Genomic DNA, 18,545 nt, shown 5'->3' on the forward strand with positions numbered 1-18,545 from the left:
AGTCTGTAAACATATTGGGCAGATAATAATTATACACATTTCTACTTGCATAAACAGTAATTTATTTTAAGTGTATTTTTATTTTTGCAGGTAAAATCCCTCACCATTAACTTTTTCTCAAAGTTGCATTTAATGTTTAACACAACAAAAATGTCTTACCTTCCAGTAAGAATGTCCTGTTTAATTTGCAAAAAATACTGGTACCTTATTTAAAGAAACAAACAAAAAACAGTATAATTAAAAAACAAAGTTATTTAATAATTTTTCGTCAACTTAATGCATCTTGCTTTCAGTTAGTGCAAAACTAGAACTTTACATTTTGCATGCTCTTTCTTAAACTCCTATGGGAAAGAAATTAAATTGTGATTAGTAAAATACAACTTTGTAAATGAAACTTGTTACAGGCTATGAAGTTACACATTATCTTTCACTTAAAGGCTGCAAATTTCACATTCTACCTGCTTTATTTTCCAGTATTTATGTGGAACTTAAAACTTCAAAAAAAGTAAAAAAAATAAAGTGTCTTCATGATGAATGAGTGGGAACAACAGTATAATTCCATATGGCAACCAGAAGTTGTTTGCATTTGTGTATGGAGATACCTTAGTAAGAATAATTTGTACTCCAGGTAGATAGTACAAATTTATCTTCATTGAGTATTTCATATTACTTTTTTTTCATTTAAATGAAAATAATTACTCCTAGTATTTTGGAGTTACATTCCTAAAGAAAAGTTGTGGATTCTATCATGTCAAATGCTTCCAACTGACTTCCCTTGAACTTCTGAAGTTTTCATTAATTATGATGTGAGAAAAGCTTGTTTTAGAAATTCATCTAGTCTTCCCATGCTCACTTTTTCAAGTCAGGATGGAGATGGAAACAGCAAAAGGAACAGATAAACACTTTAAAACAAGAACTATCTCCCACCAAACAGTGACAGCAGAAGCACTACGACTTAAAACCCCCATAACTTAAAACCCCCACCAAACCTGGAACTGCTAACAGATTTCCCTCTAAACTACTTCCTTTGTTCCTCTGACAAAAACCAAATATGTTAACTTCTCTGAATGAATCTTTTGTTCATTCAGTTTAGTTCCTTCATATTTCACTAAAAGGTTTTAGACAATTTCAAAGTATAAATGTTTATATCAAGTGGCAAATCACACCTGTTATAAACCTCCACTGACACAGCGACTGAAGTGAGGTAACCAAGACTTACTGAGATGGCAGGATGTTAGCACAAGCTTAAACTTTCAGCAAAAACTCCAAGCATAAAAGTAGCTGTAGAAGTCGGGCTCTAATGCCTTATTATTTAAAAAGAAGTTTCAATGAGTGGAAAATTTAAACAGCATTCCTGCTTTCTTATAAATTTATTCTGTTGGGACCTCCTATATCATCATTATTATTATTATAAAAATTGTCTGGTTTCCTTCAAAAGTGAGTCAGCCATACCCATTCATCATAAACATTCATCAAAATTGCTGATCAAACCCACCTAGTTCAAGTTTGACTGAAACTAAACATTAAGTAATTCCCAATATTAACTTGCACTTAAAAATGAAAAACAAAATATACCTCTTTATACCATATAACGGTATATAAAATATACCATCATGTGACTACTTAGAATTGTGTAGTCTTCAGAAAGTGGATTAACTACCAATTCAAAGACTTCCACAAACATTTACAAATACACACACAGAAATCCAGTCATTTACAAGCTAAACATAGCAGAAAGGTAAAATGTTCCATGTCTGAGAGAAAACGAGGGAAAACAGTTGCAAACAGACAAAGATGTTAGCCCATGTGCTCAACTCCTACAAACCCATCCAGAGGTTCTTTAACTGACCAGAATGACAAGAAGCTTAGATTAAGGTATGAACTTCAAGAAGTTCGAACTGTGATATTAGTCAGGCTTTAGAGGCCTCAAGATACTTTTTCGTTTTCCACCTTAAAATGCACATTGAAACAAAAAAAGACAACAGATAAAGCAAAATTTCTTTACCTGTTAAAAATAAGCAATAAATGACAAGTGAAATATTATAAGAATATGCTTCACATGCTTAGCTTGAGCATCTCTTCACAGCTACACTGAACAAATAATTTTTTCCGATTTTTCCTGTTAACATTTATGGCTGCAAAAATGTAGGACAAAAAAGTTCTGTATGTGCAGCTGCTCTTTCATTTTATTTTACTTTTTTTAGTGCAATGCTTTATTAGAAATATTCCATGGTACTTAACAGACCTCATGAGTAAGGAGCACCAAGCACAGTTCATTTTCTGTCCCCTGTTTTCAGCAGCAAAGTTAATGGCTTGTTAGCCAACCGCCCCAGTTTGAACACTGAAGCCTCGCATGTTATTGACCAAAACGGGAAATCCATAGAAGCTTTAGCCATGTAGATCTGGAAAAGCCTGCACAACAAACTCAGCTAAAACAATGAAGGTGGCATTGCATTACAATGTTTTCATCTTCCTCATGTAGATATATCTAGAGAAGACAGAATTATTGCTAACTGGAGTCAACGTTAATAAGCAAGTCTTTCTGCCATGAGCAGAACTAATGAAGCTTCATTTCCTACCAAGACAAGTTCCTAACGCTAAACACTCCAACACCAGGTGAGCTCCCGCTGACCTTGCCTGACCTACAGCACTCATGACCTGCCTCCCTCACACAAATTTGCAGAGGCCTAATAAGACACGAGCTTGCACTGACCCCTTCCCTGACCTCTGGGAGCTTAACGTTCATACTGCCTCTCATGCAGAGTCATGCCTCTGTTTTCATGAAATTTATAAAAACTAAGCATCTTTGATAAGTCTCGTCTTGAGCTGGAATTGTCTGACGTTTGTCCTTATTTAATTTTATTTTATTTTTAAGGGGGGGGGGGGATACTGAGTACATGAAAGGACCCCCTATTTTTAACAAGGCATCCTAACTTCACTCCAAAAACCCCCATGGATAATAACTCTTTCTTTATAGTAATTCCAAATACAAACAAGTTCTAAGGGGCAATTAGGCCTATTAGCAAAAAAGGCAGAGCTGACCTAGATACAGCAATCATACATTATTTCTCATCTAAAAGGATACTGTATTTATCATTTTGTATTTACAGCATAACATTTAAACAGTTCTTTCTTTTCTTAACTGTTTACTTCATATTGATCAACATTTGTTGTTTGGTGGGAGTTTTTTTGCATCTTCTTAGGAATATTACATATTATCCCCTTTAATTCAAATAACACATTTTTCATTATTCTGACATAGTAAATTGCCAAATTTTCCTAGAATAAATATTTCAATACAATAAAGCCCGATCCAAGATCTCTAGGACTCACTTAGTAAATTCTGTTTGCATAGATGTGTGTAAAATTTTGTCCAAAATATGACAAATCAAAAGAAATTATAAACAAATGTGAAGTCTAATTTTCACAGTTTCAGTACTTATGTTTCTAAAGCTATCTTTAATAATTTATGTACTGTTCTTTGAACGGGGCTGACCTGTTTTCAGAATGGCTGACATCCAAAAATTCCAATCTGTCAAATCATGCCACTTATGTAGAGGACCAGAACTAATTAAGAATACTGAAAATTTGAGGCATTTCTTCAGGGACTAATTGCAACTCACAAGCCTCCCATCTTGATTCACACTGAGCATTTTCTTCAACAGACTTCAACACATTGCTATCAAAATAAGCTTACATGCTTCAAGCTAGGACTACAATCAGACAAACAGATTAATTTTATTAGTGCCAAGCAGAAAATGGGGGGAGGGATGTCACAAAAAAAAAAATAATGCAGAAAGCTCAGGTATTTTTTAATCACAAAGGAGAACACAAGTAAGGATAAAATTAAATTTGTACTCATTGGTGAATAGTGGGATTAAGTTTTTCCTCTCTTCTCTATTTTCCCTTTTCTGTTTCTACTTGGTAGTATTTTCTTCATGTAGTTACTTCACTTTGCATATAAATTTGTAAATTTATTCACAGAAGATTTTTGTTATATTGATTTGATGCAACTGCATAGTTCATATCTGTAATTATTAGGCAAAAATTAGAAGCTTGCAGATACGATACAAAAATGACTTAAAAGAAAATTTCCATGTTATACCTTTAAAAAATTAATAACCACTTTCCCCTTAAACATAAGCCTTCTAGAAAAAAATGTTTTACTGATAAAGTAACTAGACCTACCTTGTATATTCTTCTTGGAGCTTGTTTGGGTCACTTACAAAAAACTTAACTCTGAAGTTCAAACTGTGAGGAGATCCTCCTACAGGCAAGAAAAGTTACTTCTAATTAATCAGGGTACCCTGGAAAACCAGCATAATAATGGCATATGACTTGACCAAATACATACATGTACTCACTTTTTAATTGTTTCCTGATAGGTTTGTTTGGATCCAACCACCTCTGGAAAGACAGAAATTGTAACACCAACTTTAGAGAAATGAAAAAGTACAAATTACAGCTTTACACATCAAGAAACTGCTGCTTTTCTATTACTTTTTACTTGGTCTTTTACAAAAAAAGTCTGACTGGCATACAAAGTCTTGTTACTGATTCTGGAAAGACACCAACATTATCATCATCAGTTGCTACTTTTTCTTTCCCTGAGATTAACCTCTGTTGTCCAGGTGTCTGTCTCTTACAGTGCTAGTTCAACTATGACTTGGTTCTATGATTATCACATGAGCCTCAGAGAGATTAGACATCAATTATGGTGTGTACTAGCATAGCTCAAAACCACAAGAGTCACTTTTTTCTGAACCATATTTAACAGGCAATATCCATGCTTTCAAGTGATATCATAGGATCCAAATACAAAAGGTGATTCTTCTCTCTGGGAAACCACAGAAGGTTAAACCACTTCATATTGTAAAGAAGCTGGAATTGACAGGATTTAGGCAATTGTATGAATCAAGGTGCTGCCAGCAAGACACTTATACCCCAGTAAGTCTGAGAGGCAGGTAGATTTGGGGATCCATGAAGTTTGTACGCCAGTTCCTCAGAGCGCTATTTCTCTCTACTCCCTCCTCTCCCAACAATGATTCTTCCCTCACTCCCTCCTGCCCAGGGTATTCTAGCACCCACAGTGACAGTATTTGCTGCATCCTCGCTCCCGCTACACACCAATACCACCTTCTCAGCACTGTTCCAGGCACCCACAGCCCAACAAATACACCATGCCAGCTGTACACAGCGTCTGCTTTCTTGCATTGACTTTTACTGTGACATTAACACTATACAAAAACATAGAGATTGTGCAGTTTACAAAATCCACATTCCGGCACAGTGGTAGAGGTTTTACACTCAATTAGCAGAATCCCCTTTTTCCCCTCACCTTTATCTTCCGCCATATTGAATATATCTTAATAGTCCGCTGTGTTATTTCACAAGTAACTATAATATCTGTCAATCCAGTCTGGTTTCTTTGCCCAAACAAATGGAGTGTAAAAGTAAACTGATATCAAAAACTGCAATTAGCCAAACCCACAAATTCTTCAAGCTTGCACGTCCAATATTGGTAACATTTCTATTTAGCTCCGACACATTGTTTTCATAGCAACTGGATATGTACTGAAAAGCCATAATATTTAGAAGGCAAAGAATACTAAACCTTTAAAGCATGTGCTTATATCCAATAGCTGTGAAGTCATTCTTCTTTTGGACTAACTCTTAACCAGATCCTTCTATTACAGTGTTGTGTTTAGCTGTTTCCAGGTAGATAAACTAAAAAAAAACTTAGAAGTCTAAGCTTTGGAAAGCCAGATACAATAATGAGAAACACTACAAATTTCTGAAAGTTGAGTAAAATATTGGGTGATATTCAATTAAATACTACTTAAAGCCAAAAAATTCAGCCTTTCCTATAGCATGCCTGTATCTTTTCAGATGAAAACAAAGTTTAGACTAAAAAGATTAAAGGAGACCAGCTTGTCAATGCCTTAATAGAACTATCCACAAAGTTACAAAAAATATTTGCTAATATCTACAACTGTGCTATACAGCTTTATTTGTATTAATAATCTTAATGTTACCAGAATTTAGAAAAATAATCTGATTAAGAATGATTTGCTTTAGAGAATAAAGAAATGCAGGAGTAGTTCACTATTCAGGCAAAAGAAATATCATGGCTGTGACTTTTTTCTTCCTGTTCTACATTTTAAAAGATGTTAGAAAACAAGTAAACATACCCCCACCACACCATCCCCCCAACCCTCTGGTAAGATAAAAAAGTATTCCTTCTATTTATAACAGTTACTTTTGATGATAAAACAACAGTAGGTGAAATCTGCACTTACAAAAGGAAGTCGCAATGTCTTCTGAAATTCACCTTAGTTACTGAATAACACTTTACAGTGTCACTTATTTCTATAGATCACATTCTGCACATTTTGTGAACCAAAATTACTTTTGACACACGAGTTGAGAGATAAATTTAGACCCCATCACTGTGACGTGCATATAATGGGAATTAGGTAAAGAACTGTATAAGCTATATCAGTTAAACTGCACTTTAAAACAAGTATTGAATATTTGTTGTCTATAAAAGAAAGTATTCAAGAAGCATTCTTCAAGCAATCATGGCCTCAGCAGTATAGGTTTAACTATTACACTGAATATTACAGCTGGATCCAGTAGTTTCTGCTGGTGATTTACAAAGTTTCAGTCCTATGGAATTTCCTTTCAATTAAAGCCCGTGAACTATTATTATAAACACCCATGTTCAAAGGAGTCCCTTCCTTCTGCTAAAGCGATGAGCTGACAGCCCTTGACACACAGTGGTCTATACAAAGCACTGTTAAAAGACCTACCACGTATCTGGGCTAGAAACAAAAACACTGTGCAGGACAATCTAAAAACCCCTCATGTTTTGGTAATTTCTAATGAAAATAAATGAATAAATAAAAAGGAGTTACTAATTCCTATCCCAACCTACAATGATCATGCAGTCTAGTAAATTGATAAAACAAAACAAGCAATATCCTAAGCACAGATCTGAACATTCTACTCCAAACTTTTAGCTATTAACATTTAGTTTTATCATAAATAAAAGGTGATACTGACCCATTCAAATGATACATTTAGAGAAGATGGCACAATATTGCAATGTCTTCTATTTACTTCTCTTTACAGTGACACAGAGCACAGTGATGAACATGATTATGATTTACAAAATCTTATTTATAAAACAAGAGTCAACTTACAGGATTATCAGTGGATTCATCAGCCAACTGTAAACCAAAGTAATCTCTCTCTGTCAAATCGAGATGCTTGAAGACTACATCCAATAGAACTTGTCCCTGATCATGTTTCTGCAGAGAACAAATAAATGTATTTTTTTTTAAATGAACAAGTATGTAATTGGACAGAGAGACATCAGGCAGACAGAGCACATACACATTCTTCCAGATGTGCTCTAGCAGCCTAAATTTTAAATATAACAATGTGTATCCCAGGAACACTATTTTTAAATTAACTTCATCTCTCTTTTTGAAACACATATAACAAAATAATTTTTCCTCTTTATCATCTTCTGACAGTAAGAATTTCTTACTTCTCAGCTAGCTACATAACTGGAAAGCCATTCATTAGCCAAATTTGCTATTTAAAAGGAGCACTGAAAAAAAAGGGAGAGGTTAGGATTTGATAAAAAAAAATTGTAGTCTTGTTTGGGTCACTGAATTTAAAAGTACAGGTCTGTACAAGTTATTCTTACTTATTCTATCTGAAAACTGTTCCTGAATCTAAATGAACCAGCATACTGAAAACGTTTCCAAAGTCAAATGGCATAGACAGCTGAAGGAGCCAAGTATCTGAGAACTGTCACTTGAATGCATTCTCCCAAAGATACTACTTCACTCCTCTGAGTAACAGTAACGTTGCTTTTTCAGTGACAAGTGAACAAACTTGGTTTCTACTATATGGACAATTTTTACCCTCAAAATGATATAAAAAGAATCTGTTGTTGGTACCTACCAATTTTTTTCCCTAACCTGAACATACTGCCAACACAGTAATTGAAACGTGGAATGTGTCATTATGACAGGACTCAATATATTTGGTGAAAACTGAAGGGAGTTTCCCAAATAACTTAGTGTCATAGCTTTCTGAATTACAAAAGATGAGGAAAAATTCTGCAAGAACAATTGTCAAACAAACAAACAAAAAAAAGATGAGAGAGATGTTTGATACATTTTCCACCCAGATCTTCTATTTCTCTGACACCAAGCAAGCTTCTAATAATCTTCTAGGTGCCATCTATTATTGATGCTACAGTGGATTTGATACATCTTGCCTTGTTTACTGCAGGCAGTAAGATATTTTAAAAGTTTTAAAACAAAAACACTGCCATTCTGCTCCCAAATGACCTCACTTCTCATAGAGATTATACAACAGTTTACTTTTACAGTCTTTAAAACAGATATAACTAAAAGGTCAAAGGACGGTTGCAAATTTTTTTTTAATATTCATATATGAAAAAAAATCAACATAACACATTCAGACGTTTGTTAACATCTAAGAGTATCCTATCAAAACTCTTTTTGTTCAGCTGAAATTAACTGAAGCAAACCATCAAATCCATTTATTGGGGGCTAAAAACTCCAAGAATCTGATAATTTATTTCATAATAAAATTATAAAATAGTTATCAACAAATTATATTTGAAAAGATCCCAGCAGGACCATCATAACCATAGCTCTCGGTATTTAAGGTGAAATTGCCTAAGGCATCTATTTCAGGTCCCATATAAATTTGTATCAAAGTGATCTAAGAATTACTTCCTTTACTTTGAAAGAAGATCCTATTTTTTGTAAAAAATCATACCAAGAAAATTTCTTGATGTTTAATGAAACGAACAGCCAGTAGGAACACCATTGCTGAAAAGTTCACTATTGAAAAATTTATTTTCCAATAAGTGGAAGGAAGCAAAGAAAAAAACCAGATGTTAATATAATACACAACAGAATGAATGCATAAGGCAATAGTCAATTTCATCTTTACTAAATCAGGAGTTTCTAATGTATTTTGAAATAAACCAGTAATCAGTATAGGTTTTTTCAGCAATAAAACTAATTTTAAAATTACACAGCAACACTAATTGCTTCTTGGCATTTTTGCCCACATAGATTTAAATCAAAACTCAAACTAAGAACTTATGACAGTAACTATCAGAAAATGGGAGACATTTGGAACCCAAGGGTAGGCTTACTTTTACCGCAGCTGGCATGCTACTTCTTCAAATAACATGAAAATACCAGTTCTGTAGCTTTTTTCCAATCTAAATCTGAGAATTTATACTGTTTCTTAAACACGTCAATAAATGTTCCCTAATGAAAAGGCTTAGAACTTGCAGATCAGTTTGAATTTAGTAATACGGAATGTCATTTCACGACCACAAGGAAGGTATTTCTCCTGCAACAGAGCAGGAAATTTGGTAAGAGAAGACTAGTTTCAACATGAAGCATTTGTTTTGATCACAATGTTTTACTCTCAGTGCAAAATAAAGATAAGCATCTAGTAAAACCAGACCTCAGTTTAACCCATCTCTGATATTTATATAATGATGTTGCAGCTTGCCAGAGCAGGTGAAGGTCACAATCCTGCTTGTTGTGAAAGGTCCAAAATACTTGTAATGCTATCATAGCCATTGTATACCTGCTATAAAGTACAAAGTATGATAAAAAACTTCTAGTTTAGCCTTTTTTTTAATAGAAAAGCAAAACCAATATATGTGGATTAGCATTAAAAGAAACTTGCTTTATTCCAACAAAATTAAACATTAATATTTCCTCTTAAAACAGGGAATAATGCAAAAATATATGACAAAAGGGAAACCACCCAAGATAAAACTGCAGTAGTTAGATACAAAACATAACAACATTTTTTCTGAATTGGAGTATTATCATGTTAACCATACTTCTTATCAGTCATTGATGGGGGCAAAATGTCTGACAAATCTTGGCCTTTCAGAACAAATTTGACATCAACATTAGACATTCAATATATTAACTGCACTTTATGAAGTATCTGTCATCTAGTCGCTAACATCCAGCGCCACGAGATATATACACACCAATGCCTAATCAGAAAATGCTTGTTGGCTGTTTACAAACATCCATGTTTAAAAATTTAGGAAAACATCTGCAATTACATAGGTTTAATGCCTGCTTACCAACTACCACATCCTTTCAATTTACATTACTGACATTCTGGGTTTGTTGCTAGCCTACAGAACTGGTCGTGTCTACAGCAAACACCAGGACATGCTGCTGCCATGTGAGTCCAAACAAATTTGGACTTCTGATGACAGAGGAATGGGATGACAGGTCCTGGGCTTTCCTGGAGGAGGTCAGACTGCTCTGCTGCTCACAGGTCTGTGGGAGGCTGAGCTGCTCCTTCACTAGTGAAAACACTGGAACCTCTCCTCCTGCAGTTCACTGCAATACTTGTGCTGCAACTCAGGCGAGTGCATCCCCAAACAGCCAGCACTGCACTACTGTCTCCTTTCATTCTACAGCTTACCTTAGCTTTGCAAAAAGTTAACTTGTTTTAAAAAAAGTTTCCAAGCAGGCTATTTATTTTTTTGGTCAAAGAAAAAACGGAAGCAAGTAATGCTGAAAACTAAATTACTGAAAATTTTCATTTCTAAAACTGCAGAGGTGTTGACCTTTTTTTGTTTGTTTGTTTGTTTTGGGTTATTCTACAGATTTTTAGATTTTACTTCAACTAGAATGTACATTCATTAAGTTTGAGGATAAGTCTGAGATGATAAAGGCTCTGAATTGAAACATTTGTCCATGACCACTAACCCACTAGGTCTTGCTCACAGAACAACTTATTCCATCTACCTTGACTTACTTGGCTTTCCCTCAAGTTTAGTGTGATCTCCCTATCTATGAGCTGGCTTTAAGGGAACACAATTAAGCCAGCCTGCATGGAAAAGATACTATTTGAAGTATTGAAACAATTAATTAAAACTAATTAAAGCAATCTTATCTTGAATAAGCAGGTTTACAGTAAGGTAAATCACCCTGATCACGGTATTAAGTCAGCCTCAGTTCTTCCAGCTATGTGTTTATCAAGTATGCTTTTCAGGGTCGAAGTAGGAGTTCATTTGGTAAGCAGTGTGTTTTATAGAAAGGACTTCTACTCTCCAAACATATGCACAGGTTAGTTGCAACTGATTCTTCTGCCTGTTACCAAAATAACGTTTGTCTGGCTACAATCCACAGGGATTATTTTATTTGATTTGTTACGCTCTATACAAGGTAAGGCTTAGCACAAGAATGCCTATTTTGCAGATCAATGGAAAAGGCTGATTGAAATGTGAACTTAAAACATGTCACAAATTATCAAGAGGCATTGTCTGTGATCAGTACTTTGCTGTTGGAGGAGAAATAGTATTTGAGTACATTTTTATTAATACAGCACTACATACTCCAGATGATTAAGCTTTACAGTCATTAGCATACAGAACACCTATAGCAATCACCAGGAGGAAAAAAACCTTGCTAATTTATTTGATGTTATCTTTGTTCTTTCTATTTTGAAAACAATTCCATAAATATTTATTGCCATGTATTCTGTCAACCACAATAAAGTAAAACACAGCTATAAACCCTGAAGACCTGTATACTATGTAACTTAGCATACAATTGTCATGATTCAATACTTTATTACTCCCTATTTTTGAAAAAAAAACAGATTAAGGCTAAAACCCAAGATAAAAATGCTGAGCACCAAGGAACTTTTTATTCCCTAAATTCAGTTTTAATAGACAAACTTGCAGGCTGATCTGTATAAGCAGTAAAGCGTGATCCATGCAACTAAAATATTTAGTACACTAGGGAGGTGGCAAGAACCTATTACATATCTTTTTTCTTGGGAGAGACAGAATAGACATTTGAAGATTTATAACTGGTGATTCTACTCTAGACAGGCACTAGCATTCACTAACAACATATAGCTTTTGAACACCTAGATCAAAAAGCAGCATAATCTCCCATACCTATTGTACAATAATTATTCCTTATTTTAGCCAACTCTTGAAAGGAAAATCCTGGAAGATAAGATACTTCAATGGAAAAACTCATGAACTTGAAAGCAAAGTACACAACATTTACAATTTCTCACGCACTTTTAATGCTCTGTCTCCAACTACATTCTGCACATACTGATTTTTGGCAGGCAGTTTAGATTAGGTAACTGTTAGCAAGAGAGAGATACAGAAGAACAGTGGAATACTGTAAACAAAAAGGGAAAAGGTATAGAGTAGAAATTATCCCATAAAGAAAGTGAAGCTTGTTGTTGATAGTTTTTATATACATAATTTTTTAATAAAAGTCATCCCTCATGCAGTTCCATCTTCCAAAATTCCCACCCTTAGCTAACTCAGAAGCCCCAAAAGTTAAAATAGCTCCTGAACAGACTACAAAAATGCCTTAAGAGAACATCCTAAAACCTTCTATCTTGATTGAAATATCTAAAACAAATAACCAAGTCTACCTCTAAACCTTAAGCAGCTCAACACTGGATCCTAGCAAGTTTTTGCTTAGATAACACAAATTTCACTCCTTAAGACAGCTGCAGGCTGCACCACCTGACTAGAGAACAAAGAAATGCAATCACTCTCACAGATCTTCCCTACAACATTCAAATGTATCAATATCCTCAACTGAACGCTGTATATTGGAATTCAATATAATTACTGTGGCTTTTTTTCCTCAAGAAGTTGAAAGAAATTGTTGCACTTGTGTCAACATAGGCACAAAGTCATGAACATATTCATTTTAACTCCTTATCTAGGATTACAGATTAGAACATCTGATGAATAACCTATTTTAAATTCCAGGCTCATATGTAAAAGTTATTAACTTTTCCCAGTAACAGTCCTGAGCATTCAGCAACCAGCTTCCTGTTTTCTTTCCTGCCATCCTCATTTAGTGCATTAGAAAGTGGTGAGTTTAAGCAAGGGAAATCATAAAACAAGAATATAATCTGAGAAAAGCAAAAAGCAAAGAGATACTTTAAGATTACAGCTGTAACCAAATATAACCATATATATGATTGAACATAGTTAGCTACGCAGCCATCAGAAGAGTTAACATTACACCTTACACATGCTCAAAATGCAAAAACCAGAATGGAGCAAAACAAAAGCTTGTTTCTCATTGAATTCAGTGGCAAAACTGCTCTCCATTTCCTCTATACAAGTTTAGTCCATTAAGAGAATTACTAGAAATAAGTTATGCTTTGTATATTCAATTTTGAAATGAAGATGTGTTAGTACTATAGAGCATGCCAGAATGACTAAGTTCACAGTGACTTAGTATGTAACATGTACAAGCACGCCTGCCTGAACATAACTTCCCCTTCTGTTCTGTACTTAACACTATTTTGAAAGTCAAACTCTAGACATACAAATCAAGCAAAGGAAAGCAAGCTCAGCGAAATCGGTTTGCAATAAGCAAAGTACTTACATTAACTCTGAAAGCTTGTACAGTGTTATCCAGGAGAAGAATGTTGCAGACCACCTCTGTATGCTGCCTGTCTCGTGCCAGCTCAGATGCTCGTACATTGTAGGTTCTGCCAGCAGGCAATCGGAAACGTGCGGTCATTACTGTCCACACAGGGTCTTTAGGCAAAACAAATATCAAATGAAAAGAGATCAAAAAATGCAAATACAAGTAAGGTCAATACACAGCAAATTAATTGTTAAAAAACCATTACAGACAAAACAAAAACGAGTACCAAATTCATGGTACCCAATAACAATACTAGATCTTGCAGATTACAACACAACCTTATTCCAAGATACTCGGTCCTTTCCTTTCTGCCCATTTTCCACTCTCTCCCTGTTTTACGGTTTCTTTGTGAATTTGGTTGGGGGGGGGGGGGGGGGGGTGTTAGGTTGGTTGGGTTGGTTTTAGTGGTTTTTTAAAAGATTCAGAACAGCATTTGCACTTCAAAAAGCATTGTAATTGCTAGGCATCATGGCTATTAGGCTCCCAATATTAGAGACAATTAAGTAATTAATTTCAGTGCAAAACAGCAAAAAAAAAAAGCTTACACCAAAAATCTTTATAGAAAAAAAGCATGAAGAAAACAGCAAATACACAAAGATATCGATGTATTACTCTGTATAGCTTATGCATTTACTATATAATCATTAGATATGAGAATACACAGCAATAACAAAAAGATTAGTATTAGGGGGGTGTTTGGTTGGGGTTTTTTTTGATTGCAACATGAATAGATAAAGGTTTGTCAAACTACTGAATCTTCCAACTAGGTCAATTTGATTGTATTTACATATCTAGTTTGGAAGCACAAGCAACTCCTATTCTCCAAATAAGGCACCACGACCAACACGTCTACACCGTGTGCCAAGTGCTGATACATGAAACGCAAAAATTGAAATGTGACTTTCACTTTTCAAAACTAAGATTCTAATTATTATGCAAGCACAGGCCAGCAAACTACTTAGGTGTACACCTGATGCTATTAGCTCTATCCAATGATACTAGTTACTTTAAGTACCTCACAGGATCAGGGCCTGTGATTCACTTAATTACACACTAGCCAAACTATTTCTACATCCTTTGACAAGGGCGTGAGCAAACAAAAAGTTTCATAACTTAAGTAGAAAATATATTGAGATAGAAAATTAAGATACCTTAAAGAGTAGTAAAAGAAAAGAGGTATTCTCAAAACTGAATACAAAATGATTGGTTTTCCTTATTCTGTGAAAAATTATGAAGACTTCAAAAACATTCACACATTTCCCTCTTAGTCTGGGAGGTGGGTGTGTATCATGATAAAAGGAAAAAAAAAAAAAGGAGAATTTAGCAGAGGACAGCAAACATCCCAGCAGTGATTAGAGAGCTTGCCCGGACTGTAAGAAATATCTGTGCTCCAATATACAAAAACGAATAGGGTTGAAAAGTAGATCAGTCCCCTCCTAGTTGATAGCTTAGATGTGGGAAAGTGGAAGACCAAGATCCAAGCCTCCTGTATCAGGAAGGGTTGAGGCTTTGCAGTTTAACCTTCTTCCCACTGCCTGCAGCCAACCTTCTGAGTGACTGCCCTAAAAATCCCTGACATATTTTGCTTTTCTAAAGCACATCTTCAGCTCTTTCAGCATGACCGCACATCTCAGACTAAAAAAAAAACAAACCAAGGTATATCTTTTATAATAAGCCACACTTGCAAAATGTTTCCGTTTTGACTTAACCAGCATTTTTAGAGCAAAAAGTACTTGTTTCCTTACCAAACGGCCTTTTTTTTTTTTTTTTTTTTTTTTTGCTACTCAGTCACCCTGGCTTCAGAACTGCAATGTTGTATTCATGCAGAATTACAGCAAGTTTATTTTTATTTTGCTAAACTGATATGACAAACTGAGAAAAGCTAAAGATACCAGATAAACCCACCAGACGCAGGCTAAACTCATTACTTTCTTTTAATGATAGAACAATCAAAAATTGTGTCACAAGCATTAAAACTCAAAAGTAAAGCCTAACAAGGTACATGTCTGACAACTCCTCATGAAGAGGCTGCTTCTGCTATGCCTAATACCAGTCTCAAGAATAAAAGGCAGAAAACATTTAATAGAGAAGAAAAAGGAACTGAACATCCATATCAGCGATCTGCGACAACAGCTTAACATTTCACAAACAATATTTTGTCACATAGACACAATCTAAAAGTCAATTATCTTACTAGCCATAATGGTGTAAAGATCACCATTTTTATCAGTGCAGCTACACAATCAGTAACTACAGGCAAGACTTTAGAGTGCTATTTGCCTGTGAGCTCAATCAAAGAAGGTTTCAAAAAAGTATGCAATTTGATTAAAAAGTTCATCCATACCACAGAAGCAACCCTTTGACAGGATATTTACAAGGATTTGAGTAAGTGACAAATCAACCAAGGCATAGTGAGGGTTATCGTAAGAGTCCTTTCCCATGAACACAAACACCAGTGCACAAAGTGGGACTGTTTAGCTTTCAAGTAAGTATTGCATTAAAAAACCATTTGGTAATGAGCTGGGCAGGTCTAATGCAACAATCCGCAATTTTGCCATAAAAAAAAACAAAACCCAGAAAATACCAAAACAAAACCCCCACCAACCACCCCAAAACCCCATCATGCTTTAAGGGAAGAAAAAGGCAAATCTCACCTTTGCCACCTGTTCTCTCCCCTATTTTGTCTTATTTGTTGATCAAGACCAACAGTGTTTCTTAGTTACTCATCACTGCCTTAAACTAGACAAAAAACTTCTGGGATTCAAACAGAGCAACAAATTCGTAAGAGCAAACAAGGAGAAAATCTGCCCTCAGTGATCTTCAAAATCCTTTAATATCAAGCAACCATTCACCCTGTCCTTTGATTAGACCCAACCTGCAGACACAGCAAGGTTCTTGCTGTAACATCAATGATCTCTACTAAAACAGAACAGAAACATCGAGTAGACTCAGACAGTGAATCAGATCTTTCTCAATGAACATAAATGAAATGGTGAAATTCAAGAAAGCACGCACTGCATTATGAGTTTGCTAAGGAAACAGGACCAGCTATATTGGGTCAGAACAACAGTTCATCTAGCTTGCAGGTCTGAAGAGCAATGCCTTCTCACTCTCTTTAAGGAAGGAAGAAATAAACAGGACACCCATAAAAGATATTTCCCACATACTGTTCCACAGTCTGGAATTTAGCATCTTCCTGGCATGGAGCTCATAATCACATCATGCTGGACATCAGTCATTTATGTTTTCTTCATGGACTTAGGAAACCATGTTTTGAACTTGCACATTAGGCAACGAAGCATTATATTCCATGTCCCACACACAGTAAGTAGTGGCCTGAACAGCCAGCCATCTTGCAGTAGACAAGTTTCTTCCATGAAACCAAGAGGCTTGCGACAACAGAACACAGTTTTACAAGTATAATCACTGAAATACTTGTACAAAATGGACTGTAACAACCATGAAAGTAATAGAGAAGAAGGTGAATAAAGACAGACTATTTTCTGCAAACCACATTCAAAGTTACTCTTTCCCCATGTCAGCGAAGAAACAATGGAGGTATATAAGGATTAGGTTTAAATGCCTTCACCGCCACAGGCTCTCTCAGAACGATTTTTCCAAGATATGCCAGGGCTGTTACATGTAACTGTTTTGTGGCCAATTGTGTACAAAACACATATTTAAACCTCTATCAGCTTACCTACGTGTAAAAAAGGTGCAGTTTTTAAGCACAGACAGACCCTGTGATTACTGATCTTACTGTGACACACTTGTTTTACAACATAATTGGCTGCAAACAGTATCCAAATCATCTTCACCACTCCTTTCTTCCCAAAATACATGAACCAAGAACACAGACAATATTATTTCTCCTAACCAAGTACTGCCATTCTTGCTATACATTTTGAAAGCACACTAGCAAAACAGTGAGATGGCTAGCTGTTGCTTATAAGGTTATAAATCATAACTATCTGATTGCCCAGAAAATACTGATATATAAAATGTCAAAACTGATAAAAGCTCAGCCACGCTGGTTGCAAACTCCTGCAATGAAAATGTTATAGCTAAAGTCAGTATGGAACAAATAAAGGACTGACTGCAAGTTCTCAAGTAAATCTGCAGCCCCAAAAGAAACAGGAGTAAAGATAAAAGGTGACATTCAACCAAAATAAAGTTTGAGAACAGCTGACTTAAAGCAGGTTAACTTAAACAGGGTACTACTGTGTGTGCATATCCACGTCACGGACAGTATCATGGCCACTTATGCTAAAATCTTTCTATATATGCAAGTGGAATGTTTAAATTGTACTTAAATTGGATTAATCTCTGCATATGAAGGTTTCTGCTTATTATTTTTCAGTGTCTTCTGCTAAGCATGTAATAGTCAGACATTTGAATTAACAATCCAAAGCATGTGCTGCCACAGCAACTGGAGAAGCACAGAACTTGTGCAATGAAACTCCACTTAGCTCTCAGGTCTGTGGAGGGAGTAAGTTGTACATTTCCTGCCTGAGCTCAGGTTTCAAGCGATGAAGCAATTCTAGGGAGTGTTCCCTATCAAAGGGCAGAACATTCCTGCAATACTGGCTTGGTTAGGGCATTAAAGAGCACACAGAAGCTTCACAAATGAATTTTCGGCATCCTATATTCTTTTATGTAAACATATACAGTAAAAAGGCAATTTGCTTGGGCTTACAATAAAATAACCAATTTTAAGCAGCTTAATAAATAAGCAGTTGGTTAAGAAGGTAATTAACTGAAATTTAATTTATCCAAAAGTGCAACCAATTCACTGACTTGAAGTAAAAGAGTTCTTTTAAAGAGAGTTCGCATCAGGTACTGTACACAAGGAAAACCACCTTAGCACAATACAATATGAACATATGCATGCCAAGATACGAGAAACTTCCATTTTTCATGGATAACCTAAAGCACCTAAGAAGCTAATGCATTTCCAGATTGCCATTTGTTTAGAAGCCAATTTTTTAGCAGCCCAGAGGGCATCTATTTCCACTGTAG

The 18,545-nt window shown here is 35.4% G+C and overlaps 1 protein-coding gene across 2 annotated transcripts in view; it reads right to left on the bottom strand.

Moving 5' to 3' along the window:
- PTPN4 (protein tyrosine phosphatase non-receptor type 4) overlaps positions 1-18,545 on the bottom strand; it is a 118,281-nt gene that overhangs the window by 60,580 nt on the left and 39,156 nt on the right. For both annotated transcript variants that reach the window (XR_005829217.1, XM_040602694.1), the window contains exons 2-6: positions 13,482-13,636; positions 7,206-7,313; positions 4,365-4,407; positions 4,189-4,267; positions 160-204 (exon numbers count right to left, since the gene is read on the bottom strand). Coding sequence is in view for 1 of the 2 variants with exons in the window: in XM_040602694.1 (XP_040458628.1) it covers positions 160-204; positions 4,189-4,267; positions 4,365-4,407; positions 7,206-7,313; positions 13,482-13,619 (413 nt within the window). In the remaining variant the exon portion in view is untranslated. The remainder of the gene's footprint in view (positions 1-159; positions 205-4,188; positions 4,268-4,364; positions 4,408-7,205; positions 7,314-13,481; positions 13,637-18,545) is intronic.

Source organism: Falco naumanni, chromosome 8, assembly GCF_017639655.2.
Source record: "Falco naumanni isolate bFalNau1 chromosome 8, bFalNau1.pat, whole genome shotgun sequence".
In the NCBI taxonomy this organism is placed as follows: Eukaryota; Metazoa; Chordata; class Aves; order Falconiformes; family Falconidae; genus Falco; species Falco naumanni.